The 18491-nt window shown below is 38.6% G+C and overlaps 1 protein-coding gene and 1 long non-coding RNA gene across 6 annotated transcripts in view; both read left to right on the top strand.

Moving 5' to 3' along the window:
- The window catches only part of LOC142600939 (uncharacterized), a 734111-nt gene that overhangs the window by 379296 nt on the left and 336324 nt on the right, over positions 1 to 18491 (top strand). The window lies entirely within an intron of this gene.
- The window catches only part of KHDRBS2 (KH RNA binding domain containing, signal transduction associated 2), a 380284-nt gene that overhangs the window by 130128 nt on the left and 231665 nt on the right, over positions 1 to 18491 (top strand). For all 5 annotated transcript variants that reach the window (XR_012834428.1, XR_012834430.1, XR_012834432.1 and 2 more), the window contains exon 3: positions 8172 to 8288. Coding sequence is in view for 1 of the 5 variants with exons in the window: in XM_075747410.1 (XP_075603525.1) it covers positions 8172 to 8288 (117 nt within the window). In the remaining 4 variants the exon portion in view is untranslated. The remainder of the gene's footprint in view (positions 1 to 8171; positions 8289 to 18491) is intronic.

Raw genomic sequence — 18491 nt, 5'->3', positions numbered from 1 at the left:
TCAAGCACACTGTAAATATGAACTCTTAGCACTTTTCAAGATAAAAAAAATGTGTAATAAAAAAAGTGTTTATTTCTTAGGTAAATCTTCTAGTCACAGTAGCTTTAATGATTCTAACTTTGTTACTCGGATTTAATTTATTCTTGAGGTAATTCTATTGATTTAAACCAAAAATTAATTTGGCCCGGAGTTTTCAAGAAGCTGTATTTTCCCTTTGAGCATTTAATTTTGAGTCCATTTTTCTCCCCGCAGCCTGGCATCAGGTTATCGTTCAAAGCATAATGAAGAGATGAGACCCAGTGAGCTCTGTAGGAGAGGGCAACCTTCTCCTTTGGTTGTGGGACCTCTACAGTGAAGTTGCAGTGGTGTAATACTTTAAGAAAGCATTAGCACGTGTCCTTTGGAGTAGATCTCCAGAACCCCTCTGAAGGAGTACCTTCATTTTCTGCTTCTGCTGTTTGCTGTCTCCTGACATGTTGTATTGGGTTTGCATGACAAGGTTTTAGGGAGGCTGCAGGGGTGGCTTCTGTGAGAAGCTGCTAGAAGCTTCCTCCATGTCCGATAGAGCCGATGCCAGCTGGCTCCACCTCTGGTAGCACCTCTGTGACAACATATTTAAGAAGGAAAAAAAAACAACAAACAGACCAAAAACCAGGAGCAACTGTAGTCAGAGAAAGGAGTGAGAAGATGTGAGAGGAGCAACTCTGCAGACACCAAGGTCAGTGAAGAAGGAGGGGGAGGAGGTGCTGCAGGCACCAGAGCAGAGATCCCCCTGCAGTCCATGGTGAAGACCATGGTGAAGCAGGCTGTCCCCCGGCAGCCCATGGAGGAAGGATGAGGGGGTGTAGAGATTCCACCTGCAGCCCATGGAGTACCCCACGCCGGAGCAGGTGGAGACACCTGAAGGAGGCTGTGGCCCCGTGGGAAGCCCACGCTGGAGCAAGCTCCTGGCAGGACCTGTGGCCCCGTGGAGAGAGGAGCCCACGCCAGAGCAGGTTTGCTGGCAGGACTTGTGACCCCGTGGGGGACCCACGCTGGAGCAGTTTGCTCCTGAAGGTCTGCATCCCATGGAGGGGACCCACACTGGAGCAGTTGGTGAATAACTGCAGCCTGTGGGAAGGACTCACGTTGGAGAAGTTGGTGGAGGACTGTCTCCCATGGGAGGGACTCCATGCTGGAGCAGGGGCAGAGTGAGAGGAGTCCTCCCTCTGAGGAGGAAGAAGCGGCAGAGACAACGTGTGATGAACTGACCACAACCCCCATTCCCTGTCCCCCTGTGCCGCTGGGGGGAAGGAGATAGAGAAGTCGGGAGTGAAGTTGAGCCCAAGAAGAACAGAAGGGCGAGGGGAAGGTGTTTTAAGATTTAGATTTTATTTTCTCATTATCCTACTCTGATTTGATTGGTACTAAATTGAATTAATTTTCCCCAAGTTCAGCCTGTTTTGCCCGTGATGATAATTGGTGAGTGATCTCTCCCTGTCCTTATCTCGACCCACGAGCCTTTTGTTATATTTTCTCTCCCCTGCCCAGCTGAGGAGGGCAGTGACAGAGCGGCTTTGGTGGGCACCTGGCCTCCAGCCAGGGTCAACCCACTACACACATGCCTTCCTAAAGTAGAGCCCTGCAAAGTTCAGTGCTACCAAACAGGTTTCTTGGAAACTCTTCTCCAGAGACAGCAAACATCACATGGCTGTAATAAAAAAACAATGTTGTATCCTTATCTGGAACACAGTTAGTTTTGGAAAAGCCAAAAGTACTAGATACTGAAGAGCTATGGGAGTAAGCAGCTACATACAGAGGGAGGCAAACTTGAACTCTGGAGAGTGTACTGAGGAAGAGAAGAGAGAAGAGAGAAGAGAAGAAGAGAAGAGAAGAGGAGAGGAGAGGAGAGGAGAGGAGAGGAGAGGAGAGGAGAGGAGAGGAGAGGAGAGGAGAGGAGAGGAGAGGAGAGGAGAGGAGAGGAGAGGAGAGGAGAGAAGAGAAAAAGAGAGGAGAGAAGGGGAGGGGAGGGAAGAGAAGAGAAGAGTTGAGTTCCAGCTGGAAGGGATCTACAACGATCATCTAGTCCAACTGCCTGACCAATTCAGGGCTGATCAAAAGTTAAAGCATGTTATTACTGGCATTGCCATGCTTACAAAGTGTTGAGAAAAATAAAAAAATTGCCTTCATAATTTTCTAGTACTACCTTAACATGAAGGGAAGTCCCTTGTGTATATCAAAAGGTGAGATACTCTTAAAATAAATGCTATACTAAAATAAATGAACTATCAGAAGTCCTAGAATAGGACCAGAAGAAAAATAATTTATAAGCAGGTTTCAGTCAGTAAGGATTTATTCAAGACTGAGTAATATCTTTGTCTCCTCCCCTTTTCTTTAGTGTAGGACTGAATTTAGAAGGATTTTTTTTTCATTCATGAATAAGGAAAGTTTTTTGTGAGGATAAGTAGCTCTGAAAATGGAGACACTTTGTCAGCTCACAAAGGAACTGATAGCAATGGTGAACAGAACACACTAAGAAATAACAAACCTATTTCATGTTGCCAAGCTGGTGCTATTTCTGTTTTGCAGTTTCTGGAAGAAATTAATTTTATCTTCCAGTTCAGGGCTTTGTGCTGCTTTATCTTATGGCTGGAAATATTTGTCTGTCCCATTCCTTATTTATATAGGTTTTGTTACTGTTCTGGACACTGATCCGTGTATAAAACAAACAGTCACTGACACAAACACCTTTTCTGAATGGCAAGCATATTTCTTGTTCCTGCTTGTAAAACCCAATTAAAATAGTGTTTATAAAATAAGAAATGTTACAGTTCTAGCAGGGATGTATTTGAGCTACGTCAGATAAGGAAACACTCTTCTAAATGTAAACATGCATTTTCTATCAATCATTGCATTTAGTTTGAGGGTTGAATGTTAATGCTGTAAACTATATGTTAGATTTGTTATACCTATGGTATGCTGTGCTGAGGTAGTCAAAATCCTTACTAATATTGGAGTTTTTAATCTTGAAAGAACTGCAGGTTAGAGCTCTGTGTTGCAACATAACAGCAAATTCTATGATTCTTTACTTAATTGGTTACCAGCATTCTTGCCCCTAGAAGAGAGGTGAGGAGAAAGATAGGTGTGGTTTTAAATAAGATAGGTTTTGTGGGGAGCGCTTAGTGTGGCTATATGGTGGGGTACCTTTTGATGTACTTCTGATGGTGACACATGGCCGGGCAGGCGGGACAGTGTCCCGAGTGTGTGTGACCATTCTCAGCCCAAGGCTGCTGCTGGCTTTGGGGAGCCCCCCTGCCAGACAGCCCCCGTCGCCCCGCCAGACCTTGCAGCCTGTGTCCCAGCTCTTGGGAGGTTCACCGAATACTTCAGTATGCATAAGCAGAGCAGCAATGCCAGCCCACCAGTGTGATGAGTCTCACAAGAGAACTGACCATTGTATGTCTGTCCGCCTAGTCAAAGACCAGTTTATCACGTATTGAGAATAAAGTGAGTCCTGTGTATACAACCGACATAAAGATTGATGTTTGATTACAATTCTCAGCCTTGAAAAATGAGGTAGTCATCGAAGTCAACAGCTTCTATCTGTGTAGCTCTGTTAGCCCCGTTTGCAGCTGTCAGGGTGGGCTCCTTCCCAGTGAGAGCGCTCCAATGCCAGGAGCCAAGGATAATTGAATATGCTAGTATTAGCTACAGATTCTCTACAGCACAAGTTCATTGTCTTTCTTTTCCCCATCTTTTAAACACAGGCACAATAGTGGAGCTGTGTCTACTTGCCTTTGAGGCCCGCTTCAAAGTTCAAACTCCCATTACGCTCATCTGGACAATTTGCTTTAACATGTCATATACGAAAGAAACTGGCACCTGAGTTTGCATTATTGTATAAATCAAATGTTATGTAAATATCAACTTAGAAATGTATGTGCATGTTTAATTTCAATTCTGTGATAATTCTGCTTATATTATGACTTCTGAGAACAGCACTTGATGTGTCCATGTTAAAGGAGGTAAGTTCAAGCACAGCAATGAGAATAAATACATGTGGCGATCTTCCTGAGATGCTGCAGTACACTTAAGACTATCACAACATTGTACGCTGCAGGATATATTTTAAGAACACATTTATTCTACAAATTTTGTTCACAGCACAGGTTATAATTAATCTCTGGCATTTCGTAGAAACCACATATGGTATATTGACATAATAAATGCTGACACTAGGAGACAGACTGCCTGTGCTGTGATCCAGCTTGACAACACCTGGTTAGTTTTAGGGATTCTCTTCTCAGAGGCTTAGCCCGAAGCAAGTGAGGTGTGTTGATGTACAGCATGTTTTACTGCAAGGGGTTTTGGAGATGAGCAAGCCTGTGATTATATATGTATTCATGCGTGGAGCGCAACCCTAAGCTTTTCACTAACATAGGCAGTTTTTTTGGTAAGAAATTTTGTGTAATTAGTTCTTAGACTTCTCCATTTTCTGTATACTTGTTGGGTGTCTAACCTTTGGTTTTAGATATTCAGTCCTAGCATGTAGACTTCAGCAGAATGACTCACCCTGTCAGTAAGTATTCTCCATGTGTTAGCATAAAGCTTTGCAGACAGATGGGAGCAGCACAGTTTGGGGAAAGAGAATGACTTCTTTGTGTCCACATGTGCAGTATCATTTTTGGCTATTTCGATACAAGTATAAAAAAATACATTATGAACCAAGACTTTGCTGGAGACTGAGAAGCCAGAGTGTTGGGCACGTTACATTCCAGTTGCTTGTGCGGGGTGGAGTGTGAAAGTAATCAAGATGCAGATAAACCTGGTGAAACTGTATTGTGGTTGGGGAAGATGCTGGGGAGACTGGCTGTGGATACTCCAAAGATCTATCGAGCTGTATTCTCTGTCAGGTTTTATTCTGCACACGGGAAAGTTTATTGCCCAGCTGTTGACACACGAAGCATCGTGTGCATTTGATTATAAGTAAAGCATCCCCTGTTATCACCTGATCATTTTCCCCTGAAGACATGCATCTGTCTCCCCCAGAGAAATGATAAAAAAATCTAAGAAAATAATATGCAAAATCTTTGCCATTAACCAGGAAGGGTTTCTATAAGCACGCAGAAGGCCTAGCTCACGTTCATAAATATGATTGAAAAGTTAAGCCACCTATAAAAACCTCTAGTAACACAACAATAACCATATTTTTCAAGTGGAAGTCCGTTTTCTCCCCAGCAATGAAAGCTTTCTGTTAATACTCTCTCTTCTGTATGTCATCATTTCTCAGCTGTCCTCTCCTAATATGACCACATATTATCCCAGAGACTTAGAGCTTCTATTATTTGGAGAAAATTTGTACACATGGTGGAATTGGGTTGGAACTAAGATTTCAAAATAAGATCTGCAGTTACACTGGCGATACCAGGAATGCACGTTTTGGGCAAGGGTCATCATTATATGCAGCCAAACTACCTGAATTTCCACATTTTCCTTCACTGTTGCTATACACATTGGCTGTTTATGCGTGCGTGTGGCTGTAGCTGTAGCTGAAGCTTTCCAGTGTTAAAAATGATTCTGCTCAGGTTCTTGTCAAGTACGTCTTAATAAAATAAATAAGAGGAGTAAATTTGTGTTTCAGATTTCTTACAATTTGTGCTGTTCACTGAAATTTTCTCTTACTTGTGTGCTAGTTTTACCTACATGCTAGTTTTACCTACATGCTAGTTTTACCTACATAAAGGATTGAATTTTTCATAAGTTATTGAGTCAAAGTTACTTTACCAGTACTTCCAGACTTTTGGGAGTTTTGTGACTATAGACTGGTGCTGAGGATAGCCAGTGGCCCTAGACTGACGCTGGGAAGACCAAGCACAACAGTTGAATATCTGATATAGTGCACTGGCTTTTCTGCGACTTTAGACAAAACCAAATTAAGAGCAATTCAGTTATTCAGTTGTAAGTAACTGCTTGCTTCCTGATACGTGTTTTTTAGAAGGTGGATGAAATGTGAGTGTCTGTCTGCTACATAATCAATAGAATTAAAATCCCCAGGCACTTATTTCTTGTGAAGTGATTAAAATCCACTTAGTATTTAGTCTATGCTGGCCATACCGCTCCTTTGCAGCAATATGTCAAGGTAATTATTAGACAGTTTATGAAGTGCTTAAATATAAATGGTCAGCATAAATCTTCATAGAGTGTATTTTAATAGTTTTATTCCATTCAGAGAACAAATGGAGACGAGCTTTGGCTGGTCTTCTCATAGTCTCCTCCAAACTTACGTAGCAGTGTAGCTCTTCCAGCTTTTGAGAGGTGGCTTTTCTTGAGAGACCCTGAAGAGATGCAGCAGTAGATGGTTCTTCTCTGATTGGTGAAATATAAGTGGCACAAAAGATTTGGTGTTGTAACTTGTGAACAGCCATTCTGCAGGTAAGATGGTCCCTGCAGAAGAATGAAAGCTCTGCTGTTTGCTCTGCTGTCTCTAATAAACCTTCACATACACAAGATGTGTAATTTTTGAAATCTTATTTCTATCAATAGATTAAGTCCAAAGTCTAGTATTAAAGGTGAAATTCAGTCTTTGACATTTCTTTGTCACCATTTGGTTTATTTTCATATGAAATTTAATAATCAATTTGAAGCCAACAACTTCTTCTAAGCCAAGTTGTCCTTGGAAGAAACAGCTACAGTTTCAAGACATACTATTGTTGATGCCATGATAAGGCATCATCTCTAAATCCTGCCCCAGAATGGAGTAGGATTTATTTAAGAGTTGATAACTTTTATTAAATGAACAGATAGAATTGGAAAAAAGTGCAAGCTCACAAGCTTGAAAAATATATTTTTTTGAGCTTCAAAGCTTACCGGTCTTTTCTGCAACATTATCACTTACTGATTCCCCCTGTACATGTTATCTTGCTGAAATCAGTTATGTTGGTTTAGGTGGCAGTAGATTTCACTTTGCATGTTTATTTTTCTTGTAATTACATATTATTTTCTTTGATGGTTTAAACAATATTTGAAGGAAGTTACAAGTGATTTATAACTAAGACACTGGACTGAAAGCCAGCTTGGGTTCTAGGGTATCTGGCTTGATTCTGAATTTGGTTGTTATCAACATGCCTGATGCATCTGTGGTGTTATATTCTTGCTGGCTAAAGTGGAGAAAAGAGTTTTCCCCATTTTTTCCATTTTTAAAATAGAAGGTTATGCAAAACAAAGTATGTTATAACATCTTTTTAGACATTCAGGTATATTTTTGACTGCAGCATATTCTTGATTGCTGTTTCTTATTGTCATGTTCTTTATCTGGGAAATAAAACCAAGAATGTGCTGTTAGTTACACACCTTTTTCTTCAGCTAACCTTATTCTTCATTGAAAGCCAGGCCAGAGTACTGTCTGTTTGGACTTTAACATAATTTAGGAACATCATAAGCAAGTGCTGATGGTTCCCAGTCAGCTTCCAAAGACAGCATGCCATAGAGCTTTAAAAAGACTTTGGAAAGCATAAAAAATAATAAATTGAAGAGACTATTGATTACAGAATAAACAAAGTACTGTTACTTAATAGACTACCCCTTTTTTATAGTTTGTGTCAACATAACGTTAACACCTCGTTTATTTAATGTTCTGTCCTCTAATTTCCGCCTAGACATCTCTCCTCTTCATACAGAAAAAACAATGATGTTGTATGTGTCATATTAACCATGCAGCGTTTAAGAGTATTAGCAGCATGGCAAACAAAGCCCAGCACTCTTTAAAATCCTCACTGAATATCTACAGTGACCTACTGTTTCTGATTTGTTTCATTGCTGGCAATGAAGCTGATACACAAAACAGCACTGATTTTAGAACCAATGTTTAAAATGTCAGTTCCTAAAAATTCACCTATACTATCAGATAAGCAAAGATCTTGTTTAGCAGTTAGCTAAACCTAAGCAGCCACTGGCCATTTTTGTCCTAGAGAGGAGCCTCCTGGGGTTCAAATAAACCATGAATATTTTTACTGCCTAGATGAGAGGATACCTCAGTTCTCCAGACTTGTATCCCAATGAATTAGGCTCAGAACTAAGGAGGAGTATTTTTTTAAAGGAAAGAAACTTTTCTTTTTTAAGCAGTTTGTTTATACAGATTAAGTTTTTGAAAAAGTACCTCATGGTCTAAAATAGTTCTCTTATTTGCTTTCTAGTTCAATTTTGTTGGGAAATTGCTTGGACCAAGAGGAAACTCCTTGAAGAGGTTACAGGAAGAAACAGGTGCAAAAATGTCAATCCTGGGGAAAGGATCCATGAGGGATAAAGCTAAGGTATTGTGTCTGGATTCTGGTTGCAATTAGTGTCGAAACATTTGTGCTTTAGCTGTTATACTTTGATTGCCTGTCTACTTATTAATGACTCAGTTAGTGGACTCATAATAGACTCTTACTCCAAGGCTAGTTTGGTTTTTTCAAGTTGTGTCAATTGCTTAAATACAATTTTTCTCTTGCTACACAAACCTTGCTTATAATTGTAGACCTCTGCTGTTATATTACCACTCTTATTTAAATAATTCACTTAAAAGATAAACCAGCTTGAAGTTCATTTGTTCTGAGAGAAGTCCATTTCTCCTGAGAAAGTTAGCTTGTATAGAATACTGCTATAATAATGGTGTACATAAATAGCTTTTCTCTTTTGTTTATTGTTTCTTTAAAGATCGGACTTTTTTAAAAAGATTGAATATTTATTCAGGGCATAGTTCTAAAAAAGAGATAACAAAGTGGACATTTTGCTTAAAAGTGTGTAAAAATGTCCTATAGATAAAAGAAAAAACTTGTGTTTGGAATCACTTGCTGGTCAATAAACCTAAGGTAATTATTTGTAAGGTAAGGCAGCTTCATATATATCTGACCCAAAGAACAAGCACTGACTGCATTCTGACGTCTTACTTTATGGTCTGCAGAACAGCAATATTATGGTCAACACAGAAATAACGACTGCTAATTTCACTGAACTGTGTATTGCCTTTAGTAATGTTGTGCGTTATTCTGCTTTCCTTTCTGTCATCTTTGTCATTCATCTCAGTAGCTAAAATAATGAAAGCAATAATATGCCAGAATAAAGGAAAGACCAATCAGATTTTTATGGTTGGCATTATTTGGTCTTGATAATGCATATCAGCAGTCACACGTGCGTTATGAGGTCTCCAATTGCAATACTGAAAAAAAAAAACCCACCACAAAACAAACTAATTAGGCACACAAAATGTATTTCATTTTTTCAGAGATTTCTTTATGACATTGGGCATACTGACACTTCAGTTATCTATTTAACATTATATGTTATGATAATAAATGTTGAATACACTACAGATTTTATTTCTAGGTATTGACAAGTAAAATATTTTATGACTTTTGGCTTAGTTCTGGAATGATAAAAAATGACTCCCTGGATGAATGAATGCATGTGCTGCTAAGTAGCAGTAATTTGCATCAGTACTGCATCTGCCAGCTCCATTCTCAACCACCCACTCAGATTATTACTGCCAAGAGCAGCAATTGCCCAGACAGGGGAGTGTGAAGGGCTTGTTACCAGCTAAAGATGTTTAAACACACATAGATAGACTAAAAGTCCTCTGATTTTGAGATTGATCACTCATCATATCATTTGAATACCATCTGATCATAACGAAGAGTGCCAGCGTGTTGTTACATTCACTCATCAGTATGTCAGCAAAAACAAAATTCAGGGTATTTTTTTTTCTTCTTGATAGAGTATTTAGTCCTTAAGTGTAATATGAAGTTAAGTATGAACTTCATGTAAACTCATTTATATGATAATGGTGTAAAAAATGAAGTTCTAGAGTAAAATACCATTAAATATAGTAGTGGTGAAAGCAACTTCTGCAGAGAATGCCTCATAAGCAACTGTTATCTTAATCCAATTTAGACATTACTGACTCAAAAGAAAACAAAATCCCTGAGCAATTACAGTGAGAGATAGGAATTATCTGATCCATGTACATCACTGTTGCCAGTTCCAACCAAAAGATGCTGAGAATGGTTATGGGATGGGTAATAGTTGCAATTAGCATTTCGGAGAGGATATTTTAGGTTGAGATACTGCTAAAACTTAAATAAAATGTATTTGACTGTGAGCATAAATAATAGCGTGAATTGCTACATTGCTAAGAAAATTGCAACTTGCTCTGGTTAAAACAGTTTTATTGCCATAAAACAAGCCCACTACTCTCATTTACACAGTATTTTTTTACTGATTTAAATACAATTTACCGAAGTCTGGAGGCTTGTTGTGGTTATTTTGTACCATACAAGAAATCAGCTAATGTATATTGGTGGATGAGTATTCCTTCTGGAAGAACTGTCAAGAAAAGTGTATGTAATTTCTCTCTGTAAAGTAGAATTTCCTTAAAGCTGTCTATATTATGCCATGAACCATAATAATTTCTAGGCAAACTGCAGGCACGTGTGCTTTTCCCTTCCCATCCAGTGCAGCTGGATGCTGAGCTGCATCAGAGCAGCAGAAAAAAAATTTCTGCTGGAAAATACTAAATACATTTATGCCCTAAATCCTTAGGTACTTAGTGTTTGAAAAGAACTGTACCACTGATTTGGGGTTTTTTAGTGCCAAAATGACAGTAGGCAAAGGCTTGGCTCTACAATGAACGACTCTGGCCATACTCTGTAATTTTGGGCATATGGAGGGGCAGTTTCCAGTTCTGGGAAGTGGACTCTGTCAAGGGAGATATATTTGCTTTTCAGAATTTCCTTATCTTTAAAAAAGAAATCTGTGGGTAAATTTCAGACACTAAAGAATTTGGGCTGTTCCTTTCCAGAGCCTCAGGGAACACTTGTTAAGAGTGACTCGAGATTTTTGAGTATCTGCTGTGCCTACAGATTAATTTGAAAAGAGAATGCAACTTACTTAAAATGAATATTATGAACAACTCTGATGATTATGCACTAAATACCACAGAGCTTATATATGTGTCACAGAAAGTTGTGTTAGAAATTCTTGAAGAGATGCCCAAGTGTAGCTCCAGCAGTTTTGCAGAATGTTATTTGGGATATAAGGAAAACTTACGGTGCTTCCAGAGCAGCATGGCTAATGTGCGTACTTAAATCTCTGGGTTTAAGCTAATGCCACCGACTTGGCAAAAGTTTAGTTTTCTGTAACAGAAGAAAGATCCTATAGTGTTCTGACAGGAAAAACAAGCACCATCATGAAACATGGACAGTCCGCTAGACAGAACAGAAGGTGATGCTGGCTTTTACATACATCCTTCTCTTGATTTGGCATGCAAAACTGTAGCTCAAATTTGAAATATTTATTAGATGAATAACTCCCATTTATTTTTAAATCATAGCGAATCATGTTCAATATGTTGAGCATAGCCATGACCACTGAGAATTGTGCCCACCATTAAAGCACAGCCAATTTCCAGTGAGTTCTTAGAACAGGTTGAGCTCCCACTATCTTGCTGGCTCACATGCTGCCAGTAAAGGTTGTCATTCCTGCAGTAACATCATTTTATAAATATGCAAATACATTCTTCAGAACAGGTAGTGATGAGATTAAACATAGTCATGTTGAGTTGCTTGGCTTTTGATTCTTTTCCATTTATTTTTCTTCTTTTTCCAAACTGCATGGGAGGCGATTGTAAAGGTAAACAATCAAACTGAAGTGACAGAAGAAATCTCATTACAAGTGGAATGAATTGATTGCTTTCATACATAGATGCAGATTTTCTCCTTTTCAACCATGCAATAAATGCTTTTCACTGTGCCATTAAAAAAATAAATGTATGCAGTGAACTGGAATAGCTTTTTTTACGTAAACTATAGCAGTAAGAGCATGTATTCTCTTTAAAAGAAGCAGAAAAATACGTAGCAATGTTTCTTAAACACTTCTATTTCTTGAGCTAGTTACCTGCCAGAGTTTCATAGGAGAGAGCACAGTCTTGGGGCTTGCACCATTTCTCCATACTCCTTGGTTTTAGATTATTTATATGAGCGCTATTTTTTTAATTCAGATTAATACACCAATGTGCAATAAACATGCACCAGATAGTATATGTAACTTGGTCTTTGTGTTTTCTGGAACTTCAGAGCATCGTATGTGAAAAAACAAAATGCCAATGATTTCATGCAGATGGGAGCAAAGGAAAATTTTTGTAGGCAAACCAAGAATATTTAGGGCCAGAGGTAAAACAACCCCACTGGTGTCATTAGAACTGCCTTTAAGGGCTGCATGACCTGACTGCAGATTGCTGGAGCTTGGGGAGAACATGCAGGAAGAGTCAAAAGCATACTCCTCCTCTTTCACGTTTCCCTAAAAAACCTCTACTGACTGGAGAGAAAATAGTGACCTAAGGAACACTGGTCTGAGGTGGGACCTCCCCCATATAACAGGAGTGAGAACAAACAGATCAACAGCGTTAATCCAACAGCGTTAGTTCAGCCACGGTACTTAGCTGTAACATGACTTCATCTCTTTTCATTACGGTTTTTTTTCAGAGATGAACTATACCAGAGTAGATGAGACTGTATATGGTGAGGCTTGACTAGAATGGCTATATGTAGTATGATACCAGTAATTAATTGATATGGATAATGCTGGTAAAAGAAAGCAAATGATCCCAGGTTAATAACTGAAATGGTGAACAAGGCATAGAAAAAGCGAAAACATGTTGAGAAAGGGAAGAGGACTGACTTGGGGAAAAAATTCCAAACAAAAATCTTTTGTAAAAGAAAAACTTTACCTTGTACAGAATTTTATCTTTTGTCTTTCCCGTTGCATGTGTAACATTATAGTGGGAACATTCAAAGAAAGAGATGATGTGCACACAAAACTATGTAGAAAAGAGACATGTGGAGGCTCCAAAATTCTGAAACAAAGAAGGGTTTTGAGAGAAATCTTGAAAATGTGGAAGTGTTGTAGTTGAAAATTTTTCAGGGTAAAACTTCGTGCTTTTTTTTTTAATAACTTTTTATTTAAAAATTAACCTAAGTGAATATGTTTAGAAGAGCTGAATAACCTAAGAACAATAAAATGTTTTGATTTTGCTTTAATAACTTTTCAAGTGTTACCTACAGGAAGATTTTTGATTGCTTTTAATTTTGTTAAAAAAAATGAAAAATGGATTTTTAACCTGATTATTTTTCCTGAAAACTCATCGTTCATCACCTGCAAGACACTTCTTGCAAGACAGATTAACTATTTAAACTGAAGAGACTCACATTGTCTTTGCAGAAGTCACAGACACTCCAAACATCTTTTTGAACCACTCTTTACTAACATAAAACAGGATTTGGAAATTAATGTATAGCCTGATAATTAGATAAAAAGAAAGCTAAAATGTCAGTTGCTACAGTAGCACATGGGCTGTCAGCCACACATGAAGGAAAGCATAAGTCATAGTGCTTGAATAAAATCTCCTCAATACTGATGTATATTTACCACCCCAATTTAAAGGCTTACTTTCCACCTAGAGAAATCCTGCCAACACTAATTCCCATTTTGCACACGTTATGTTTATTACCCATTTCTTCCATTGTTTAAACTTCCACTTACTTTTTTCTTTTGTCCTGACTATTTGGATGATGCTGTTATTAAATATTCCTGTCTCTTTCCTATAAAACCCAGGAAATTAGAGAAAAAGCTTGCACTGCAGCTTTAAAAAATCATGTCAGCTATTTGTCTGTGACTCAATGTTTTGTCAGCTACTGACTGAAATTTTAACTGCTTTCTTCTTCAAGTTTCATTTGTATAAACTAGTTATGAAAGAAAGAAGGTTTCATCACGTAAGAGTTAATTGCAGTAGAACTATCTGCCTGTCATTAATCTGTGGGTTAAGCACTTTCCAAAGAAGCTCCACTGCCACTGAACAAGGGCTTGTCCCGTTAGACAGGACTTCTTGCATTAGCTTTTCTTTTCAAAAAACACAGGTGTTAAGGACTTGTTGGCAACTAAAAAGATCTGAAGTCAGCATGCAGAGAACCTACCTACATTCAGCGATTAACGTATTGGCTTTAGTGTGGTTTTTGACAGCCGTATTATGCAAGTACCTTATAAAAGATTTTGAAAATATAGGAGAGTTATGGTGCACACTGGTTTGTTCGCTGCAAATGCTAAGTGGTCTGACTGCAATCCTGCACCCTTCAAATACATGCTTAAATAGCTTACAGAATTAAGTGCATATATATAATGTGAATAGTGCCCAATAACTTTTTGGTTTGAAGCACAATATATTTTTCATTAGATCACGTCTACCATAGGCATAGTGTCCTAAGAGTGGAGAGTTAATTTTCTGATAGCATTCTCTTGACTTCAGTCATTTTTCAAGAAGTTTGTATAAATAATACTCAGCCCAAAAAGGGAAGAAAAAAGATGTAAGTTTTGTCTACAGGAGGTGATCCACGTATTGCATTATATTCTTTCCCAGTCCTTTCTGAACAAGAGAACAGAAGTGTCTTCTTTAGTGTTCTGAGTTTCAGAAGCCTTTGAGTGTTACTGCCTGTTATAATCGTGCAAGCTTATGCTATATGGTTACATATGCAATATTTCCTTCCAAATAAGAGCAGCAGCATTCTGAACAAGAATAAGAAATTACAAAAGACACTAGAAAGTAAAAAAAAACAACAAACAAACAATCCCCTAGTGTTGTGTTGCATCAATTTTTATACTGGTGCCACTCCATTCATGCTGGTGAGGTTGGTCACTCTAGCCTATGGCTATAGTAGTTAAGTGCAGTGTGTCGTCATGAGGTTTCAGCTCCTATAGCTGGAGATACAAATTTGAGAATTTCTATAAAAAGTCCATTTCAGTTCTTTAAAACAGAACCTGTAGGTTTACTTCCAGCCTGCTGGGAGTTTTGAGCTGGACTTTAAGCAAAATCCCTGAAATGTTTGTTTCTTAGGTAAGATGTTTCTGTTTCCTTGAAGTACTCCTTTATCATCTTTAGCTGTAAAATCTCTAAGGGAAGCATAGACCAATCTATGGCATTGGGTTTAGTAAACTGTCTCACATCCAGAAGCATCAATAGCTAGTTTTAAATCACTAATTGGTGCTCACCCATTTAATGTTTTTTTTCTGTTAAGTTTTCCTTTGCTGTGTGTAAAAGTATTACTGACTTTATATTTTTATCTCTACAGCCATGGTACCTTACAGTTTATAGCCATTTTACCCCACAATCAGGTTTGTGACCAAGAGCAGGATTAGACCCTCAGCATGCCTTCAAGATAAGAGCAGAAGTTACAGCAGCACACTGCTTCTGCTCCTACATATCTTTTTTTTCCCTTCCTAAATCTCTCCAGCTTCCTGATAGTGACTGCTGTGAGGCTGTAAGGACTATAATAAACAACCAGCAACAAAGAAAAAGGCAAGCAAAGGGAAATAAAGAAAAAGCAGAGCACCCCATATTTTGAAACTGAAATCTTTAAAGGATCATTTGCAAAAGAATGTTAACTCTTTAAAGTTTACTGTAATCTACATTCTCTCAGTTTTTCCTGTAAGTGAGAATGTCAAAAAGTACCAAAGGCTTTCAAGCTCTAAAGCTAGGTTATACCTGAACAAAAATTCCAGAGAATGTACTTTCTCCTTGTGCAGAGAAAACATAAATCTGTTGGTAGACACAGATTAAAAGAGACCATCTTTACCACTGTATCCTCCAGTGTTGTGTAACTGCAACTTCCTGTTGCTCAACCACCCTGGTTTCTTTGGAAAATTTCGCTATGTATCACCTCTAACATGTAAACTCCTTTTTGCCCTGATAGGGTAGGGAGTTTGAGGTAGATACAGATCACAACCAATATTTCTTAGAAGAGCTTTTATTCTTTAACCTGTTTTTACTAATAGCGGATAACTATTCTCACAGCACATTCACTTATTCAGTCTCAGATCTGAACTGCACTCTCATGATTACCTGGTTAGAGCAACATTTGGGAAGCCAATTCTAACTATACACTCAGAAAACAGAGGGTGATACTGACAGGTCAGTGGTAGGTATTCAGAAAGTCCATCAGAGGGTCCTTTATTTCATCAGATGCGTATGTAATCCCATAGCCTTCATCTGTATATAGCAGTCATTTTGGATGAGGGCCAAGTTATGGAGCCTGTTGCTGACACAAGTGCGCACTGGTGCTCGGCAGCCTTTTGGTGTTTTCAGACTGTATGATTTTGAAGGTTAACCAACAGCAATAGTCTCCAGGACTTACAAGTCCTTGGGAAGATTTCACATGCCACCTTCTCAGCACATTCTTTCTTTTTCTTGAAACTATTTCTCCATTAAAACTTACAGATGCCTATAGAATCAATTCATGCAAACTTACGTGGACAGGACTTTCATGAAAAATGTTTGGATGCTTATCTTTTCATTGCTTCTTGTAGGTTGAACATCATGTAGGTTGAACATCATGTCCACACATGCTGTCTGACCCCTCTTATCTTTCACCAGCTCCTCAGAGCTGTGCAAATCAACTTGTTCCCAGAAGGTTGTTCCTTCTCTTTCCTTCCAGAAGGCTCCATGTTACCCAGAGTGCAACAACTAGGAAAAGCAAGTCATCTTTTCTGCTTCCCAGCCGCATCCTTTTAACTAAATTTGTATATTTTAATGTCACAGTAAACTGAGGGCTTTCAGTTATATATCTTCCCTCTGATACAAAAAGAATGTGTTTATTCAGCAAGGATCTTTCTAGCTGGGGAGTCAGTAACCTCTTCATTTTTTTACCACATCCCTGTGTATTTTGGGTTATTTGCCTCTTGCCTCTCTGCACTCTGAAGGAATATTGTCTTTCCTCAGATCATTTGTTAGTGCGACATTCCTGGCAGACGGGAGCATCTTTTGTTTGGTAGTTTTTGCAGCTTCCATTGGTTACCTCTCTGTCTGGCTTGCTGGCTGAGGTGGGAGCAATCTCAAAAATATGAGGCCGTTGTGCCAAGACAGTTAATTGGCCCTACTGGGATAGATGCTTCCCTTCCTGATATTCAGATGGCCCTGTCTGCATACCTGATCAATAAGAAGCCTTCTGATAGATAGTCTCTTATCTATGAGAAAACTCGTCTTTGTAACAAGGCATCTCCTTAGTATCATTGACCAGTAACTTTGGATTTGGAACCTTGCTAGAAAGATCAACTGCCTGTTATCCTTCAATTTATGCAGTTTCAAATGATCTGCAACACAGTAACCCCTGGCTGTTTCAGTTTGTGCTATAAAATTTTGGGAAAGTCCATTTGTTTCCATTTCTGTGAAGTTTATTTGTTTCTTTGTGGTATGGATTTTTCCTTCCAAAGGTAGATTGTCATATTTATGTTGAAGATTCAAAATGTTTTCTCTGACTTCCCCCTCTGAGTTTTAGAACCCATTTAAGAACATAGCCCATCTTCCCTGGTCCCTCTTGGGTTAAGCAGAGGTGTCCTTTATTTTGGCTGGATGGCTCAACCACTCTGACCTTACTTAGAGGAGTCAGGCTTGAGGAAAGCTGTGTAAAAGCTTTTTATCTGTATATATATGTTCAGAGAGAGAGAAAGATGTGTGTGTGATATGTAGCTGTAATTAATGGTTGAGTGCAAGTCATTCTGTATTCACCGGTTCCTCCTGATGTCTTCTACACAGTGACTAGGGATGTCTGTGTTTTATCAATTTGAAAATCCCATGTTATTTAACATTCAGGTCTTCTATTCCCAAAAAATGCATAATTGCTTCCAAAGTTTCAAGATCTTTTTGTAACCCATTTCCTAATTGTTTCTACAGATTGGTAGGAAATTCCCGGTAGATGACACCACTTCCATTTTAAGAGGATTGTAGCTAAAGTAGCATTACTCTCAGATTATGAATAATTATGAAATTATTCAACAGTATTCCTTTCATTTTGGTATAAAACTTACTTTCTTCTCAAGACATACTTGAATTGGCCTCCAGACCATTACTTGTCCTAAATGTGGATGATGTGTCACTATTATTTCTGTTCTGAGTTTCATGCAGCAGGCAAAGAAAAAGCATCGATACCAAACCACCCTTTATACCAGAGAAAGATATCAGTATCATTGTAGGTCCTCAAACATCCCCAAATTTCTGTTTTCTGCCTGGGTATGAGGCACCAAGGGTGCTTGTCTCTGCCACAGTGAGTTCCACCTTGCTTGTGTCTCCCAAGTTCTAGAAAAATCTCTTCTTTAGAGATGTGGCTTGTGGCTTATTCTGCCTGTGAGCTCTGACCTGGATTTCAAGATCTAGGTCTGAAGATCGGGCAGTGGGGGCCATCTGTTGACTTCTTCAGTCAGGTTCCAGTTCTTCTCTGGATATTCTGCTTGATCATTGTAGGAGTATATGACCAGAACTTTGTTGTCCCATTAGGGAAGTCATTTATGTCTCTCAGTAAGCAACCTGTTCCTACTTTTTCATGCTTTTACATCTTCCTTATGAAAACAACTATTGCAATATTATAGCTAGAGCCTAAGTTACTACAGTTTATTTTCATATAATTGGATACTTACCTGTAACCAATGTCCCCTCCTGA

The sequence above is a fragment of the Balearica regulorum genome, chromosome 3 (genome assembly GCF_011004875.1).
Source record: "Balearica regulorum gibbericeps isolate bBalReg1 chromosome 3, bBalReg1.pri, whole genome shotgun sequence".
Lineage (NCBI taxonomy): Eukaryota > Metazoa > Chordata > Aves > Gruiformes > Gruidae > Balearica > Balearica regulorum.
The sequence above is the reverse complement of the archived record's forward strand: the minus strand, read 5'-3'. Positions and strand labels throughout refer to the sequence as shown.